Source organism: Macaca nemestrina, chromosome 4, assembly GCF_043159975.1.
Source record: "Macaca nemestrina isolate mMacNem1 chromosome 4, mMacNem.hap1, whole genome shotgun sequence".
Lineage (NCBI taxonomy): Eukaryota > Metazoa > Chordata > Mammalia > Primates > Cercopithecidae > Macaca > Macaca nemestrina.
This window is the reverse complement of record NC_092128.1, coordinates 180,192,418-180,211,484: the sequence shown is the minus strand read 5'-3', so window position 1 is coordinate 180,211,484 and position 19,067 is coordinate 180,192,418. Positions and strand designations below refer to the sequence as shown.

The 19,067-nt window shown below is 46.7% G+C and overlaps 2 protein-coding genes across 6 annotated transcripts in view; one reads left to right on the top strand and one right to left on the bottom strand.

The window, feature by feature from the left end:
• VPS26C (VPS26 endosomal protein sorting factor C) overlaps window positions 1-19,067 on the top strand; it is an 82,778-nt gene that overhangs the window by 53,934 nt on the left and 9,777 nt on the right. The window lies entirely within an intron of this gene.
• LOC105472652 (tetratricopeptide repeat domain 3) overlaps window positions 9,990-19,067 on the bottom strand; it is a 105,110-nt gene continuing 96,032 nt past the window's right edge. Inside the window, exons 41-45 of the mRNA XM_011726087.3 lie at window positions 18,013-18,365; window positions 16,372-16,492; window positions 16,021-16,164; window positions 12,770-12,862; window positions 9,990-11,655 (exon numbers count right to left, since the gene is read on the bottom strand). Of these exons, the coding sequence (XP_011724389.2) occupies window positions 11,581-11,655; window positions 12,770-12,862; window positions 16,021-16,164; window positions 16,372-16,492; window positions 18,013-18,365 (786 nt within the window). The 3' untranslated portion in view covers window positions 9,990-11,580. The remainder of the gene's footprint in view (window positions 11,656-12,769; window positions 12,863-16,020; window positions 16,165-16,371; window positions 16,493-18,012; window positions 18,366-19,067) is intronic.

Here is a 19,067-nt window from a genome sequence, read left to right as displayed (position 1 = left end):
TTTTTTTTTTTGAGACGGAGTCTCGCTCTGTCGCCCAGGTTGGAGTGCAGTGGCGCCATCTCCACTCACTGCAAGCTCCGCCTCCCGGGTTCACGCCATTCTCCTGCCTCAGCCTCCCATCTTTTTAAAGGTAAAGTATTGTCACATTGCTCATGGCATGTATGATTATCAGCTTACACAGTTCATCCTAGAGAACCTGTTTGAAACAAAAGAAAAAGTGAAAACTCAGAGTACTTAGGAAACCAAGAGCAAGAAAATGAATGAGACCTGTGAAGAAGAGATTGTTTAACTCAGAGTCCCTGGGGTATGGCCTTCACATGCTTAGGCCTCTCTGTCACCTATATCTGTGACCACTGGTCCCTGCCCACACTGGTCAGGGAAGTCCGTGTCCAGATGAAGCCACTCAGGCTATAGCAGAGGGAGGAATGATGAAGGCCATTGTCTTAGTCCATTTGTGCTGCCACACAGAATATCTGAGGCGGGGTCATTTGTAAAGAATAGAAATGTACTGTCTTACAGTTCTGGAGGCTGGGAAGTCCAAGATCACAGCACTGGCAGGTTGGTTGTCTGGTGAGGGCTGCTCTCTGCTTCCAAGATGGCCTCATAGTTGCAGCCTCACTGGTCCCTAAAACTAATAAGTGGCTTTAGCAAAGTTATAGGATATAAAATAAATATACAAAAACCAACTGCTTTTCTATATCCCAGCAATGAACAATCAGAAATTAAAATTAAAATAAACATCGTTAACAGCATCAAAAATAGAAAATACTTAGGGATGAATTTCACAAAAGATGTGTAAGACTGAAAGATGTGTACACTGGAAACTACAAAATATTCCTGAAAGAAATTAAAGAATACCTGAATAAATGGAGAGAGATTCCATATTCATAGGGTGGAAGATTGAATTGTAAAGGTGTCAAGTTTCCCTATATTGATCTATAGATGCTTAGATCAAAATCCAAGCAGACTTTTTGGTAAAAACTAATGTTAATTGTAAATTTATATGGAAATAAATGAATAGTCAACAGCAAAACTGGAGAAGAACAAAATTGGAAGACTTACACTACATGATTTCAAGGCTCCAAGTTGAAATAACTGGTTAACTATACGCAAAAAGAAAGTGAACCTCAATCCTCATGATACAGCACATACAAAAATCAACTAGAAAATGATTATAGACCTAAATGTAACAACTAAAACTAAAAAACTTTGAGGAGAATAATCTTATTGCCTTTGGGTGGTTTGGCAGGTTTCTTTCCTTCTTATTTCTTTCTCTCCTCCTCCTCCCCACCCTCTCCCTTCCTCCTCCTCCTCCTTCTCCTCCTCCCCACCCTCTCCCTTCCTCCTCCTCCTCCCCTCCTTCTCCTCCTCCTCCTCCCCACCCTCTCCCTTCCTCCTCCCCACCCTCTCCCTTCCTCCTCCTCCTCCTCCCCTCCTTCTCCTCCTCCTCTCCTCCTCGTCCTCCTTCCCTCCTTCTCCTCCTCCTCCTCTCCTCCTCCTCCCCACCCTCTCCCTTCCTCCTCCTCCTCCCCACCCTCTCCCTTCCTTCTCCTCCTCCTTCCCTCTTCCTCCTCCCCTCCTTCTCCTCCTCCCCTCCTCCCCTCCTTCTCCTCCTCCTCCCCTCCTCCTCTCCTTCTCCTCCTCCTCCCCTCCTTCTCCTCCTCCTCCCCTCCTTCTCCTCCTCCTCCCCTCCTTCTCCTCCTCCTCCCCTCCTCCTCCTCCTCCCCTCCTCCTCCTCCTCCCCTCCTTCTCCTCCTCCTTCCCTCCTCCTCCTTCCCTCCTTCTCCTCCTCTCCTCCTCCTCCTCCCCTCCTCCTCCTCCTCCTCCCCCTCCCCCCTTCCTTCTCCTCCTCCTCCTCCCCTCCTCCTCCTCCTCCTCCCCCTCCCCCCTTCCTTCTCCTCCTCCTCCTCCTTCCCTCCTTATCCTCCTCCTCCCCTCCTCCTCCCCTCCTCCTCCACCCCTCCTTCTCCTCCTCCTCCCCACCCTCTCCCTTCCTCCTCCTCCTCCTCCTCCTCTTCTTCTTCCTTCTTTCTTTTTTCCTCCTCCTCCTCCTCCCCTCCTCCTCCTCCCCTCCTTCTCCTCCTCCTCCTCCTCCCCTCCTCCTCCCCTCCTCCTCCTCCCCTCCTTCTCCTCCTCCTCCTCCTCCCCTCCTTCTCCTCCTACTTCTCCTTCTCCTTCTTCTTCTGAAAAAAAGAGATGGGAGGGTCTTGCTGTGTTGTCTAGGCTGGTCTCAAACTCCTATACTCAAGTAATCCACCCACCTTGGCCTCCCAAAGTACTGTATTACAAGCATAAGCCACCATGCCCAGCCTTGCTGATTTTTTTAAAATAAAAAAGAACAAAGTATAAAAATAAGAAAATACATTGGACTTCATCAAAATTGAAGACTTTTCCTCAAAATTTCAAAAGACTGTTAAAACATACTGTTAAGAAAATGAAAATGCAAGCCACAGACTTGAAGAAAAATTACAAAACACATCCAACGAATGATTTGTACTAGAATATATAAAGTACTAAAAAGAAGCAACTGTCCATAAGACACATTCACTCATGTGCCCTGTCAGTTTACCATTGCCATGGCAACACCTGGACATTACTTCCCCTTCCCTGTGGCAAGAACTCAATGACCCAGAAGTTACCACCCTTTTCCTAGAAATTTCTGCATAATCTGCCCTTTAATTAGCATATAATTAAAAGTGGCTATAAATAGGACTGCAGCACTGCCTCTGAGTTGTTACTCTGGACGCACTGCCTATGGGGTAGCCCTGCTCTGCAGGGAGTAGCACCTCTGCTGCTGCTATGCACGGCCGCTACAATAAAAGTTGCTGACTAATACCATCAGCTTGCCCCTGAATCCTTTCCAGGGTGAAGCCAAGAACCTTCCCAGGCTAAGCCCCGATTATGTGTCTCACCTGCCCTGCATCAGCCTCATGAGCTAACATGAAGGGGACACCCACTGCAGCCGTGGTATGAGGGCGAGCAGTAGTAAATGGGGGTTCCAAGGCTTTTGCTGCCTGTATGCCTGAGAAGGTTTTGTTTTGGCATGGGAACCTGAGCTGAACCTTGGGGGACAAGTGGGTTTTGTATTAAGGGGAAGAAGCAGAATGGCTAGAGGAGAGAATTGGCTTAGCAAGTGCAAATCCTGACATTTTCCAATTACCTGACCTTGGGGAAATCACTTAACCTTTCAGGTTTATTTCCTTGTCTGTAAAATGCAGGCAAGAGTAATCTCTGCTTCGTAGGGTACTTGGGGAAATTAAATGCTGCAATGTTTGTGGACAGGTAACATAGTACCTGAAATGGCCATTAGTAAATATCATGTTGGGAGATGGTGAAGAGCAGGGCTGGAGTGAGGGGCTTAAGGAAGGTCACATGGAGGTGGGAATTCAGATTCAGAGGCCACCACAGCCAGCTTTTGGGGTGTGGCTCTTATTCTGGAGCCTGAGTTGAGTTTTTTTGTGTTTACTGAGCAACTAGTATGTGCAAGGCACATTCATTTAATCCCAGTGCTCCAAGAGACTAACTTTTGAGGTCCCTGCTGCAGGGAGCAAGGCTGTGGCAGGGGGAGATGGGAGCTTGGGAAGGGGTTGCGGGGCTGGCTCAGGCTCCAGTGAAACCAGGTGTGAGGAGGTCAAGTGAGAATCAGGCTGATGGCCTAGGGCGGGTAGCAGTGAGGGCAGGTGTTTGGGCCAGGACTGGGGATCCATGGGTGCTCCCATGGCCCTGCAGGGTAGACCCACTGGCAGGCCTGACTAGGTCAATATGAAGCCACGGGAGAAAGGGGGTGGGGGTGTTGGAGGAAGCAGGGGCTCTGTCAGGCCCTGATGGATAGAGTAACACAGGTGACATCGCAGCAGAAATGCCTCCTACCTGGCCCCAGACCAAGTCCCCAGAGTCTAAGGCCACATGTGGAACTAGCATTTCATGAGGCTGATCAACAAGCTGCACTGCCTGCCGGATGAATCCCTGAGCTGCCAGGCTCGGGCCACTACCCCCCTCCCATCCCCATCCGCCCCCTGGGAATCTCCACCTCTGTACAATCCCCCAATCAAAGAGCAGCTCTGGCCTCCTCGGGCTCTGGAAACACCCTGCCAGGCATTGCTCCTCTGGCTTCTCTGCCTGACTGCCCACGCCCCCTGCCCTTACCTCCTCCCCCGTCCCTCAGGCTACACTCAGATGACGCTGTCCCTGGCTTCTGTCTAAACCTGGGTCAAGTTTAGTCAAACAGACTCCCTCATCCCCTTCCCAGCTCCATTTTCCCCGGGATCACCCGTGACCTCCCATGTATTGTGCGACTGTAGATGACATCTGTCTCCACTCCTGCGGTGCTGAGGCCTTCCATTGTGTCTTCTGTCCCCCTTTGTGTGGAAGCACCTAGAACAGTGCAGTGCATGGGAGACCGGATGAATGAATGGATGAGCTAGTGAACAGGTGAATGTGTGGAGTTCAGTGGCCCATCCAGATGACCAGGGCTGCATGGCTCACCCCAGAGATAAAGCCAGATGTACTGAAGCCCCCGGGTAGAAGCGAAGGTAGAGAGGAGCCAGCTGAGGACACCAGACCCCTCCCCTAGGAGAGGTCCCCAGTCGGGGAGGGCGGAGGGGGGAGCTGGACAGTCTTCTGAAGGAAGGGGTAAGGCACTGTGCCTCAGCTTTCAAAGGTCTGGCAGTTTCGAGGTGGTGGCAGTTTGGAAACTGGAAGCAAAAGCGATGTGGACTCCAATGAGGCCCCAATCAAATCCGGAGTCCTGCTGGCGCTGGGACGGCAGCCGGCGGCAGGAGGCACAGTGTGATCTGTTCAATGGCTTCCTCTTTTCAGAGGCCGCTGGCTCACCCCGCGGGAATGAGGTGGCACTTCAGGACATGAAGCTTGGAGCTGGTGGCAGATTTCTTGGAACTGGCGGTGGGGAGATCTAAATTAAGAGCTTTCTATCACACCAAATAAACAGAAACTGAAATAGAAGACTGAAGGAATTAGGCAGAATGCCTTTATACATAACTTCTGAAAAATGGAGGGTGGGGGAAAACCCAGAATGGTATTTATGCACTGGAGTCCCAAGGTATTTGTTGAAAACAATGACAGGTCTGTTTGACACAAAGGCACATGTTACAGAGAGCAAGCTTGTCTCTTTGAAGTGCCTGCCACGGGAGCCCTGTAACACATACCAGCTGCTCGTTGCGGAGGCTCTCCTGGCAAGGCCAAGGGACCGGCCCCAGTCCTTCCTCTGGGAGGTAAGATGAGTGACCTCTGGCGTGGAGGTGTCCTCCCGGTGGCTTCTTGGGCACTCCTGAAACAGACCTGCTTTGCATTCACATGCACCCTCCCAGGCAGGGCCTGGCCAGAAGCAGGAAGGGGCCTTCCTTGGTGTTTCGTAGCACAGGACCTGTTGTGGCAAGGCTGGGAGTGGCTCCCAAGGAACCGCTAAGAGGCCGATGCAATGACAGACTCGGCCTGTCTCTGGGGCAGAGACGCTGCAGAGAGCAGTGTCTCCTTTCCAGGACAGCAGAGAACTGGGCAAGGCCAGGCGGTGGCAGGTGAAGTGAGGACCCTTGCCAAAGAGCAGTGGGAAGGAGCTCCCTCAGCAGAAATCATCCCAGCAGGGTTTGCTCAGTGCCTGAATCACCATTTCAAATGTGAAATGAGAAAGGTATCAAGGACATCTCCAGCACCATCAGACCAGCAGAACTCCAGGCTTTATCAGCTTCTTCAGGGAAGCAAAGCAGCATTTGCCAATGACTGTGGTGTAAGTCCTCCAAGAGTGGTTGATTTCAAGCTACCAGCGTGACCCCACTAAACACAGAGTTGGGAACAGTTGCATTATACGGTATTTCCACCATACAGATACTATAGACCTCAATAACCCCAACATAATAAGCTGAGGTAATCAGGAGTACATTGGTTTTTGATGTAAGTGTATTTTTTTGTTGTTGTTTTTTGAGACAGAGTCTCACTTTGTCCCCCAGGACAGTGGTGTGATTACAGCTCACTGCAGCCTCTCACACCCCAGACCTTCACCCATGCCCCGGAGAACAGCAAAACAGGTCCCTGCTAAGTACAGGGTCCTACCTGCTAGAACCAGGACACTTCAAGACAACTTAAAATACCGTGTGTTGGTCCGTTCTCATGCTACTATAAAGAACTACCTGAGACCAGGTAATTTATGTAGAAGAGAGGTTTAATTGACTCACAGATCCACAGGCTTAACAGGAAGCATGGCTGGGAGACTCAGAAAATGTACAATCATGGAGAAAGGTGAAGGGGAAGCAAGCATGACTTACATGGGGGCAGGAGAGAGCGCCAAGGGGGAATGCCACACACTTCTGAACTATCAGATCTCATGAGGACTCGCTGTCGTGAGATCAGCAAGGGAGAAATCTGTCCCCATGATCCAGTCACCTCCCACCAGGCCCTTCCTCCGATTCGACATGAGATTTGGGTAGGGACACGAATCTAAACCCTATCACCCTGCCAGCAATGTTTTAATCTATATTTCCTTGGTGATGGATTTTGAACAAATGTGGCTATCCAAATGCCTACAAACCATCTGGATACTTGTGAAGTGCCTATTCAAATCTCTTGCCTATTTCTAATATATTGTTATCTTTTTCTTGTTGAATTTGTAGTTGTTTGTACATTCTGGAGGAGTCTTGTTGGAGGTGTGGATTACCAACGTCTTCCACTTCATGGCTTGCCTTTTCACTCTCTCAATGGAAACTTAAGAGTTCTTAGTGCAACAAAATCCAGTTTATCAACTTTTCATTCTTGGAGCTAGTGCTTCCTTAAAATCTTTGCCTATTCCAGGGGCAGGAAGATTGTCTGTTTTCTTGTAGAAGCTGCATTATTTTGCTTTCCATATTGAGGACTGTGATCCATTGGAAATTGACATTTGTATATGCTGTGAGAGGTCAAGCTTCATTTATTTTCATATGGAAATCCCAAATTATTCTTGGTTTTTTGAGACAGGGTCACTCTGTCACCCAGGCTGGAGTGCCGTGGTGCAGTCTCAGCTCACTGCAACTTCCGCCTCTCAGGCTCAAGTGATCCTCCCACTTCAGCCTCCCAAGTAGCTGGGACCACAGACATGTGCCACCATGCCGGGTTAATTTTTGTATTTTTTGCAGACGGGGTTTCACTATGTTGCCCAGGCTTGTCTCGAACTCCTGAGCTCAAGCAATCTGCCCACCTCAGCATCCCAAAGTGCTGGGATTACAGACATGAGCCACCAGGCCCTGGCCCCCAAATTATTATTCTTAAGTAGCTAAAAGTCTTTTTTTGCCTTGATGGTTTACCAATCTGACTTGATTGACCGATGACTCATTAGGATTTTCTAGTTTAAATTGTTTAATTTCTGTATTCTTGCTAAGTAATATTTATCTTTTTTCACCTTTAAAGGGAGAATAGGAAGAGACAGTATAAAGTGGAGGCGATGGGCTGGGCGCAGTGCCTCATGCCTATAAATCCCTGCACTTTGGGAGGCTGAGGCAGGTGGATCACCTGAGGTCAGGAGTTCAAGACCAGCCTGGCCAACATGATAAAACTCTGTTTCTACTAAAAATATAAAAAGCCAGCTGTGGTGGCATGCACTTGTAATCCCAGCTACTCGGGAGGCTGAGGCAGGAGAATTGCTTGAACCCAGGAGGTGGAGGTTGCAGTGAGTGGAGATCGTGCCACTGCACTCCAGCCTGGGTGACAGAGTGAGACTCTGTCTCAAAAAAAAAAATGGGGAGGCGATGATGGAATAAGTGGGAACAGTTCTCACCCTAAGCCAGGGAGTCTGGACTACACACCTCCACTACAATGAGCCTTGCCCGGCCACACCAATACTCCAGGGCAACCTCCCAGTGAGCCCACCACAGGGCTCTGATCCTGAACCCAAACTGGATAGGAAAGGTTGACTCAAAACTGCTCAGTCAGGTAATCTGGGAAAGCCAAAAGGTGAAATGATCCATTGCTGTAGAATCACGATATTCCTGAAGTCAATTCAGGGAGATCTCAGGAACAAAGCTGTTATTTTCCAAAATCACTTCGAGGTGATTTGATTTCTTCTTGCTCTTTTCACCACTGGATCGTGTTCCAGTGTAGGCCACACTGAGGAAGTGGAGGAAGTGGAGTTCCTCACCTAACGGAGGCTTTCCTACTGTACCATCCTTACTCTTTCCCATGCAATTTCCAGGCCCTTAATCTTAGTGTTAGTTATCAGCTCCGGTTATCACGAGTTTGTGTGCAGGCACTGTGCCGAGCACTTCACCAGGAATTTACTCATCTGTATACCTTCCCAGCTTTTCCTTCTGAGCCCTTCTCATTGCCTCAAGCTACGTTATGTATTTGTTTGTTGGTGTCTACTCAACTGAAAGACATGTTTCATGGGGTCCTTGTCTCCTTCACTATTGTATCAAAACATCTAGCCTGGCGCCCGGCGCATGCATGGTAGGTACTCAATGCACACTTGCTGAATGAATGAACCAGTTTTCAGTGGTGCCTATGGCAGGCCTTGCCCATTCTTCCCAGCAAAGCACATAAGGTATATGGTGACCAAATGCGGACCTCTCCTCTCAGCCAGTCACACCAGTGTGAAAAAAATAAAAAAGAACTAGACATGATGGATGACCATTTTTACAATTATTCTTTGAATTAAGTGTGTTGCACAAGTGTTTCAAATACCTAAACATATTTCCCATTTCTTTCATGAGGTCATACTACAGATGGTTTTTGGTCCTCATTCTGACCAAGCATCCTATCACTTTATGGCCTCTGCTTTTCAGCCTCCCGAGTAAGTACCTCAGGCGGACAGAAGGAACTTCCATCTTAGCTATTGTGTCTCCCACTGTTTCCTTTAATCCCCTTCTCCAGTCATCTACAAAAACTACTCTAAAATAGTTTTATTGCTTCAGTCTGCAGTGTGTTGATCACTTTAACCACCTGCTGCCACTGCGTGCGTGCGCGCGCGCGCGCACACACACACACACACACACACACACACACCCTTTATCCATGGCAGATACACGTTCCAAGACCTCCAGTGGATGCCTGAAACCACAGATAATTCCAAACCCTACATATGCAATGTTTTTTCCTATACATATGTATGTATGATGTTTAATTTATAAATTAGGCATAGTAAGAGATGAACAACTAGAACTAGTAATAAAATAGAACAACTATACTGTAATAAAGATTATGTGAGTGCGGTCTCTCTCCCTTAAAATATCTTATTGTACTGCACTGTACTCGCCTATTTTCAGACCACGGCTGACCGTGGGTAACAAACTCTGGAAATCAAAATCACTAATAAGTGGGGCCACTTCCGTAGTCTTAAAACCGTAGTGACATTTTGCATTGCTGGGGCACCACTTCAATTTTATATAGGGTTATCCATTACTCATAACATAGATTAAGCAGTTCAGCAGGGAAAACTAATCTAAATTCTTAAGGAATAGTCACTGCTTTAAATTAAATGCCATCAGACTAAAAATTTGTACTGATAATACTTTGAATACACTTGAATAAACAGAAGACAGATTGTGAAAATGCGCTGTCTTCAAACTCGAGTGCTCAGCACACCCAGAAGCCCCCCTAAAGAGGAAACCCCATCGACAGCCTCAGCGGCCCATAAATCCACAAATGCCTCAAAAAAAAAAAAAAAAAAAAAAAAAAAACCAAGGAATACAGTTTATCTTCAACATCTTTGTATGTATTCACATGAAAACTCCCTTAATGTGGCCGTAAGAAGGAAACTCTGTCGTCTGTGTGTGAATGCCATTCACACATTGAAGCAGTCGATCTTATGCAGGCACAAAGGAAAGTTCTGGCCCAGGCCCTAAAACGCCCTGAGATCCCTGGTCAGACTCCTCAGACACAGCGTGGTGTGGCTGTTCTTTCCTGATGAAAGCACTCTTAAAATGTTAGCATTACATACATGTCCTAAGTTTTCCAGGAGAATGCATTTTTTTAAATTATCTAAGAAAGAATGGACAAGAATGACAGTGAACTTCTCGTTTTAGAATGTTCTTTATTCTGACAGTTATTGGACAAATATAAGGCATGTTCACAAGTATCTGAAGTTATATACAAAACACACTCATTGGACGATGTTCCTCTTCTCCTTTTGTACTTGCTGCTGCACACTGATCCTTATGCATGTTAACACCCATAGCGCTCAATTCTTACGAATATGCGGACAATGTTTTGGGGGCCACCATGGAGAATGTTTCAAACTAGGGCGTGAGCTTCTACGAACTAAGTCACTAAGACATCAGAACTCATGGTGAATAAAGGCAGAGGAAGGTGACCAAATCAGCTCACAAACTCATGACTCCAAGTATCCAGTGGAACAAAGAACACATCGAAGAACATTTTTTGATCCTTCATGTTGGATAGAAATGGAATGTGTCCAGAATTCCTGGTTCTATATTTACCACTGTATAAAACTCACAAAACAGTATCTAATTTTTCATGGTTTCTAATGCAGTTTCAGTTCTGTTTTAGGCCACAGTAGAAGACTGCATGCACACTTTACACAAATGTCAAGCACAGAGCGACTGTAACACAGACACCTCAGGGTTGTATAAAGACACAGCTTCTCTTTTTGTGGTGGGGTGGGGAAGGAGAAGGGTGCTGGCCGTTTCCACACACAGCCTGTTGTGTGCTCAGCACGGCTGAATGTGGATCCCAAGCACTTGCTGGCTGACTCATGAAAGAGGACAGAAGCTGCTGAGGAGGGCAGCAGAGTCAAAGAGCAGGCTCCAACCGGGGGCTGGGGTGATGGACACACAGCCTCCATTCCAGGGGGAAAAAGTCTTAGTCGATACTAATCAAAAAGTGTTAATGATTTTTGAAAATCAGATTACATCTATAAAAGATGAAAAGTAAACACTTAAAACAATCTATCGGAGGAACATAAAATAATAAAAAAATCAAATGCAGATGGGATTTCACAAAGAGGAGATTTGAATCTTTTGGTCTAAATCAGCCAATATTTTAACATTAACTATAAATTATTAAAATGTAGTTTGCTTATGCCCATTCTTAAAATGCAGAATCTTTGAAGAAAAATATAGGCATATTTTCAGGAATACAGACTCTTGTAAAAAATTTAAAAAGTCAGTATCATCTCTCTTGCGGAGCTACTAGAAAAGGTTTTTCAAAAACAAAAGGGGAACAAACGTGGGGTGCTTGGACATGTTAGGAATTCTTATCACTAGAATACTGCTTCGAGGCGCTCACAGTACTTTCCAAAAGAAGCCACCCACCTCAAAGAGCCCTGCGCAGCCCCAGCGACCCACGAGTGTGGTAGCCGTCATTTTATTAGCCACTGCTTGGCCATCATCAAAGTATTCACTCAGAGTGGGGAAATTACTTAATCTCAATGATATTAACGATTTCCATGTATTTAGCTTTGTGACACACAATGCACAAGGGTCTTCAAATGTTTGTTTTTTACACCAGTGGTGGCAGGAAATTGTCATTCTTCCGATTCAACACCAGTACTGGTGGATGACGCTTTAGTGAAGTGTGACTAGCTAGAGGAGCAGGAAGGCGGCTCCTGATTCTCACCGGGCCAGCCTCTTCCAGAAGTGCAGGCTACTCTTCTGACAGGAGATCACGACCCTGGCAGGCCGGGCAAGTGCTCTGCCCTTTAAGCCACTGCTTAAAGCACTGAAAAGGAGAAAACAAAATCAGAAGATGCCTTCAGGACCACGAGGAAGCCTAGCTCCCCTGTGCTGCTGGGCTCCTTGGCAGGCGTAGCTCACTTGCCCTTGGTCTTTTGGGCCTGGAGCTGCCCAATACTCAGGGACACCAATGCCCGCTCTGGCCAGAGTGTGGACGAAGCCCCAGCTGCAAACCATCCCACCTCAGGCTCAGATCCTGAGTGCCGGGCCTCCAACCTGGCCTCAGGGGGTGGCCTTACCCTAAGCCCCGGTTCCAGTCTCGGCTCTTCCACTTCAGCTGCGCCAAATTCCAGAGCCTGGCATTCTCGGCCCTATGACCCAATCACTCATTCTTAGCCCATCCCTTGGCCTGGCCTTGGCCCTTGGCTCTGGAACAGCCCTCCAGCCCGCATGCCATACTCCTGCTGCTGCTGCCCACACTGCAGAGGCTGTGGACAGCCAGCCGGCCCAGACATAAGACCCTGTACCCAAAGGAGGCACACCACACCAAAGAGACTCGGCAAGTGGTCTCAACTCCTTTCAGTGAGAATGCTGTATTGATCCCATTCCAAGGGATTAGTAAATCCCCATGGCAGAGACCTGATCTGTTCTAACCCAGCAGCAGGGGTGCACACAAATGCTCACGGTACCTAGAACACCATGATAGTTCACACACAGATCCCAGAATGGTACAAGCAGGACTGTCCCCAGGTCAGGCAGAAGGGACACAGCTAGGTTTAGTTTTTCTCCTCTAAAATGTTAAATTGACTTTATATACTACACTGAGTCAAAAAAATGGTTTCACTGTTTCTCCATTTAGTCAGGTGTGTAAGAAATCACCTTTCAAGGAACCAATACTGCTTTGAATCTCAGCAACAACAAGTGGCTGCAGCTGCCATTCCCCTCTCCCCACACGGGATGGGAAGGACAGTGCGGAGCTGCCCCTCCGGCAGCGCTAGTGTGTGGACAGGGAGGCACTGAACAATGACATGGGAGGTTTGCAAAGAAAATGGTTTGACAGCACAATAAACACTGATGACTAGAAAACAATTCCTTTCTTATTTTGAAAATACTTGATGGTCCCAATGCATGCTGTAAGGATGGCCAAAAAGAGCTCTTACCCCTTTGTGATACTTGTGCCCACATTTGAGCACACACACGTTTTTTGATTTGAACACCTCGTGGCATATTTCACAGGAACTTGCACCCGGTGCCTGTGGAAACAAACACACCTGAATAATAAAGAATAACGACAGCTGTTTTTATGACAAGAGTTCTTCCTTCAAACATCTTCTGCCACAAAGGGTGGCAAATTACTCACAATTACAGCTAAACAGTCTGAGGAAACAACTTATTTTTTAGTAGCATTTCTTAAGAAAAAATATAAAAATACAAAAAGAAAAGTATACTTTTAAAGCTCTAATTGCCTCAGAGAAAAAACTGTTTTATGTGGCTAAAAGATTCCCAGGTGAAGATTACCATACTTAAAGTACAGTACGGGATAATCACATGGCATGGTGTGAATTAATCATTCATCTAATCGTCTAACAGTTGAGGGTGGTAAATTCCAACACATCCACACAATGGGCTATTGTGTAGCCAAAAGGGAAATCATGACGGAAGCCCATAATCCCTGACATAGAAAGCTGGCCCCAAAAGCCTGCTGAATGAAAGCAGCTAGCAAGACAGCATGTTATCATATATAACTCACTTTTTAATAAAGAGGCTGCGTGTATACATACATGCCTAGACAGAGTTAACAGTGGTTGCCTCAGGGTAAGGGAGATTTAATCTTTTTCTTTACAATTTTCTAGTTTCTATGAGCATGGATTACTTGTGCAAATCAAAACAAAACAAACAGATGGCTCATCCGGCAAACATCCATGGGCAGGGACGGTGTGGGGTGCTGGACGCAGAGATGAATGGAGGGCTCCGGCCTCAGCAGCTCACAGTCTGGTGAGCACAGACAGTGCTTTCGATGTGAGAGCAGACCGGAGTGTCGCCTGGGACTCCAAGCACAGTTCTCACAGCACTTACCCTATACTGCATCATTAACTTCTATTCTAACTCACTGCCTCTTAACTCTGAGCACCTTGAAGGCACAAAATGAGTCCCATCTGGGTCCTTAGCAGGTGGTGGAAAACCTAGCCCAAACTCATGCTCTAAAAACCCCGGCTGAGGGAGCGGGCGAATGTGGGCAGCCCTGGCAGTGGGATCAAGTTCAGGGAGTAGTACTGGGCGCACCACCCGAGGACTGAAAAGACCTTGAACTGCTGTCCAGGGTTTTGCTGTCTCTCCCAAGGCATGACTTGGCCCAGGAGGAGAAGGGACAGATGCTGCAGAAGGAGGATTCATGCCCCTCCACTGCTGCCCATGACTCGAGGGTCAGGGAAGAGGAGGAAGTGCCAGACCGGGGAAGAGCCAGTGAAGGCCTCTCCAATGCCCAGTGCAAAGCTCGGAGCCAGGTTTAGTTTGAAAAAAACATACATTTAACTTGACAGTTTTCTGTTTCCTAGAAAAGATGGGCACAGTATACTTCTAAGTAAAAGAAAAAAAGGACAACCACAATTTAAAAAAAATGGAAAACAACCAAAAAATCCAGCCCCTCAGAGAACAAAGTATGACTAGCATATTCAGTTTTGACTAATTCACATATAAATGTTCAAGAGTTTAGAAAAATATATATCAAAGTGGTAATACTGATTATAGGGTGGGTTTTTAAATGCCTTTTTTATTTGTTATTTTCTATTGTATGTAATACTTTGTAATTTAAAAATTAATACTTTTAGCAAACTATGGTTATCAAATTAGGTCCCAGCTTGAATACATTTTTTCTTTCTCATACACTTTGGTGAAGTTTCAGTAAGTCAGCTTTTATATCTTCATTACTACAAACATCCATCATGAAGCAAAAAGGGAACTCTTCTCCAGGAGATCACGGTCTACCTTGGGGTGGGTGTGGCCACACAACACATTGACTTGTGTGCATGCACACCCACACGTGTGACTGGGAATTCTGCCTGGGTGAAGAACCACAGTGCACGTGACCCATCAGGGAAATCCCCGGGAGAGGAGGGACTCTAGCCAGGTCTTGCAGGAATGCCCTACATGCTCAGAAGCTCCCTCACTTGGGTGTGGGTGGGGCCGAGACCCTCTGGAGCTGAGTGTATGCGGTGTGGAAAGTTTCCAAAGGGTAGTGGAAAGTGAAAACGTATGGGAGGAATAAAAACCTAAGTTTACAAAAGACTCAATGCCAACTCAAGTTAGCAAACCAGTACTCTCTGTGCAATCTCCTACCGCTGGCTCCCTGCTGAGAAGAGTATGGGGCCTGTAACTCTCCTCCTGTGGATGTTGGTTATACTCTGACACCAGAGATGGACAAAAAGAAAAATTCTGGTGTCTGCTTGACACCAGAATTCCATCTAGAGCCCCCGGCCCCGAGCCACACAGGTGAGAGGCCCTCTTGCAGCCACCCCTGAGGTCCCTACTGCATGGTTCCAACGTCAGCCAGTCCCAGCGGTGAGGATGATTGAATTACACAGGGCACACACAAGTTGAAAGGCCCACTCTGAGCTACCTCCGGTCTTCAAGCAGTCAAGTGAATGCTAGCAAGCTATGTGAGCGCTCTGTGCCTCAATTTCCTTATTATAAGTTAAAATAATTATATTGCCTTATCAATTCAGATCATAGACATTATAGTATTTTATGAAATGTTCTATGTAAATGTAAACATTCTTACTGTGTAAAAGGAAAATAAACAACTTAAATCACTACACAGAATTGCAGGCAAGTGTAGCCCATTCCAATGTCCCTTCTCAGGCACTAGAGGAAGAGGCCAAGGACAGCAAGTAGGCTCTCTGGAGCACACAGCTGACCCAGTCATCCTACAGCAGCATTTGATCCAGGCCACAGCCTGGGCAAGCAGCAGGACGTGGGCTCATTGCTAATAAGTGATGGAACCGATCTGTGCAATTCCAAAGCCATGGTTACACATAAGAAAATTATTCAAAAATTATTTCCCCAACTGTTCAAAATACCACACTGGATGTACAAAGTTCATGTATTTGACCATCTGCAGCAAAACAAGAGCAAGAGAGAGAGAGAACCCAGATCCCCCACAGTGGTCAGAACCCTTGTCACTCATGTGCAGCAGCTTCTCTCCATGCTGGGCACCCAAGGTGTCAGTCAGAGCAGAGACCATGACCTCGGCCATTCACTGACTGCTCTAACTGGACACATTCAAGTACACTGAAATTCAGTTTCTAATGTTAGGATCAAATTAATTAGGTCTAGAAATGAATGGGGCTAAATCATGGATTAAAAATTGCTGCTTGGTTTTCATTAAAAAACAAAACTATACATTTATACATACAGCCCTCACAGGGACATCTTCTGCCTTCTGCCCCTTGGTTTTGGGTGATGGTGCAACAACCGCCGAGGGTGGGCCCTGGGAGGACCTGGCCACGGGGGCGGCAGAGCTGGGCTCATAAGTCCTCTTGTCCTTTCCTGGGTTTGGCTGTGAAGATAACAGGGGTGTGGGGCGGGGCGGGGGGACAAGAGGGAAGCAAAGTTCAGTTATCCAACAACTTGACCATCTTCTGTCTTTAGTACATTGCTCTCTAGGTTTTGGTTTGAAGCTTTTTTTTTTTTTTTTTTTTTTTTTTTAACATTTCTCATATTTTATAAATAAATAAGGATGAAGTGGAACATCTGGATAAAATACCTTTTTCTGTCCGTCTAGAATGTGTTCTGTCACTCTTTGGACAATTTCATCAATACTCAATCCTGAGAGTGAGTTCTTGTTTTTGCTTCGCACTTTTTTAATAAAACCAGCAAGCTCGGTGCTGAAAGGGAGAGTGAATGTTAAGTGACAACAGAAAGTTCCCTAACTGCTAAGCAATATTACACGCCAATATTAATCCAACAGCCCAACCCAAAGACACAAAGACAAATGCACACAAAATTAATTTGAAGACCACTAATAACCACCATAACTGTATCTAAAAAGCAGAGCTATTTTTTTTTTTTTGAGACACAGTCTCACTCTGTCACCCAGGCTAGAGTGCAGTGGCACAATCCCTGCTCACCGCAACCTCCGTCTCTTGGGTTCAAGCGAGTTTTGTATTTTTTTTTTTTTAAGAAAAGATGGGGTTTCACCATGTTGGCCAGGCTGGTCCCGAAGTCCCGACCTCAGGTGATCCATCTGCCTCGGCCTGGCGTGAGCCACCTCGCCTGCTGGCTAATCATATTTTAACTGCTCCACTGTTTACAAATTTCAGTTCTGAAGCTTCTAATTAACACTGTCTCAGAAACTGAAATAATAGGGCAGATGCCAAAGGTCATTCCTGAGCGCAGAGTCCTTTGTTCCGAGCTGCACTTCAGAGGCACTGCCTCTATGTCATCATCTCTCACAGCTGAGACAAGAGGCAACTCTGCCCCCCTCGCACCAACCTGAACAGCAGAAACTAGAGGTGGAGGCAGAAATGCTACTGAAGAGCCTGCCATCATCCCAACCCTATTTACAGCTCTTGTTCACTCAGTTAAGGGCAGCTTTTTCCCACATTCACAAGGACCCCTTGTTAACATGTCCACATGCCCCATTCACTATGGAATTCCGTCCAGTCTTCAACCTCACACTCTAACAAATCAGAGGTCTTATCTAACAGGGTAAAAGTTGCTACTGCCTTCTTTGCTAAATGTAATTTTGTCCCCCCAAATGATGCAAAATTATTGTTTTGCAGTTCATTTATTGATTCTATAACACTAGTTTTAGACAATGCTATTGGTCTCATCAAAATCTTAGCAAATTGTCATGGGTTCTGATGAGTGTTAATTACCCAGTGGTCAATGTTTTCAATTTACATATGCACATTAAAAAATTTATTTGAGGTTAGGTGTGGTGTCTCATGCCTGTAACCCCAGCACTTTGGGAGGCCAAGGCGGGTGAATCACTTGAGGTCAGGAGTTTGAGACCAGCCTGGCCAACATGGTAAAACCCCACCTGTACTAAAAATATAAAAATTAGTCAGGCTTAGTGGTGCATGCCTATAATCCCAGCTTCTCAGGAGGCTGAGGCAGGAGAATCACTTGAACCCGTGAGGGAGAGGTTGCAGGGAGCCGAGATCATGCCATAGCACTCCAGCCTAGGCGACAGAGTGAGACTCTGTCTCAAAAAGAAAAAAAAAAAAGCCACCAATTTATTTGAAAATACTTATCTCTATATTTACAAAAAGAAAGAAATGTAGCACCTGAGCAAAACAATTATGCAACCCTTTTCATGTTAACACCTAATTGATTGTATCTGATCAGGAAACCTCAGTTCGATAAAGTTCTGAACACAGCCACAGACATTTTCTGTTCATACCTGTTGTAACACGGGAATGCCACTGACAGGTGCTCAATAATACTATTGAACGGCTTTTTTGGAGACTGACTTGAACGCGCAGCACGTCCTGGAAGAACAGGCTGCTTCCGATCAGCCACAGGGCTTCGTTCTGGCAGAGCTGCCCTTTTTGGCCCTGGCAGCTGAGCGGCTTCAGGCTGACCAGGGGGTGGCCCTGGCAACAGCGCAGAAGGAGCCTCCCCTGGGGAATCGCCGTCAGAGAACACACTGGGATCCCTGTGAAGTGCTGCGTGGTTTCCAGTCGTGTCGCTTGCAGAAGTCACAAGCCCTTGGTCATCGTGGCCTGAAGACTCAGGGAGTAACTCGGGATGAACCTGTGAGGAACACACCACACCAGGATTACTTAGGGCTTCCCTTGAATTAAGAGGACGAAACGCCCAAGGGGCAAAGGTCGATGAATAAATACAATAATGCAGCCCAGAGGCTCCGTGCACAGGAAACCTGATACCATGAATTAAATATTTTCGTTTTAAAAGAATTCTTGATAATAACTTGTTAGTTATTAGAACAAGAGTAGGAGGGTTCAGACTTCTAAATAATTATCTCTGTAAGTCACTGTTTTCTCTGTAAGATGAGACCATTTCGCCTGCCTACTGGCCCTCCTTCAGCCTCTACCTGGTTACACTTCTCCCCTTCCGAGCTAAACCCTGTAGCTGACAGATGCAACATCACGGCCACCACACTCCCCAGAGCTGTCTCCATCCCAGCGGGCTGCCTCCTCTTCCCTGCCCTCTCTCTTGGCAGCTCTCAGGCCTTCGTCCACGCCTGCAGTGCTGATGCTCCTCCCCATGCAGCTGCCTGAGGCCGAATCTTTTTAAAAAAGTGTGCAGTCTAGAATATTTTCCTGAGATCCAAATCTGCAAATCCACTTGGGTGATTCCAAGACAACTCAAAGTCAATGTGTTGGAAACCAGCCTCAGGCAGCCTCCCTAGTCCTGCTCTTCCCCTAGTACTCCAGGATGGAAGCCCAAGACTCACCCTCGACTTCCACATGGACACATGGGGCCTAGTCTCCT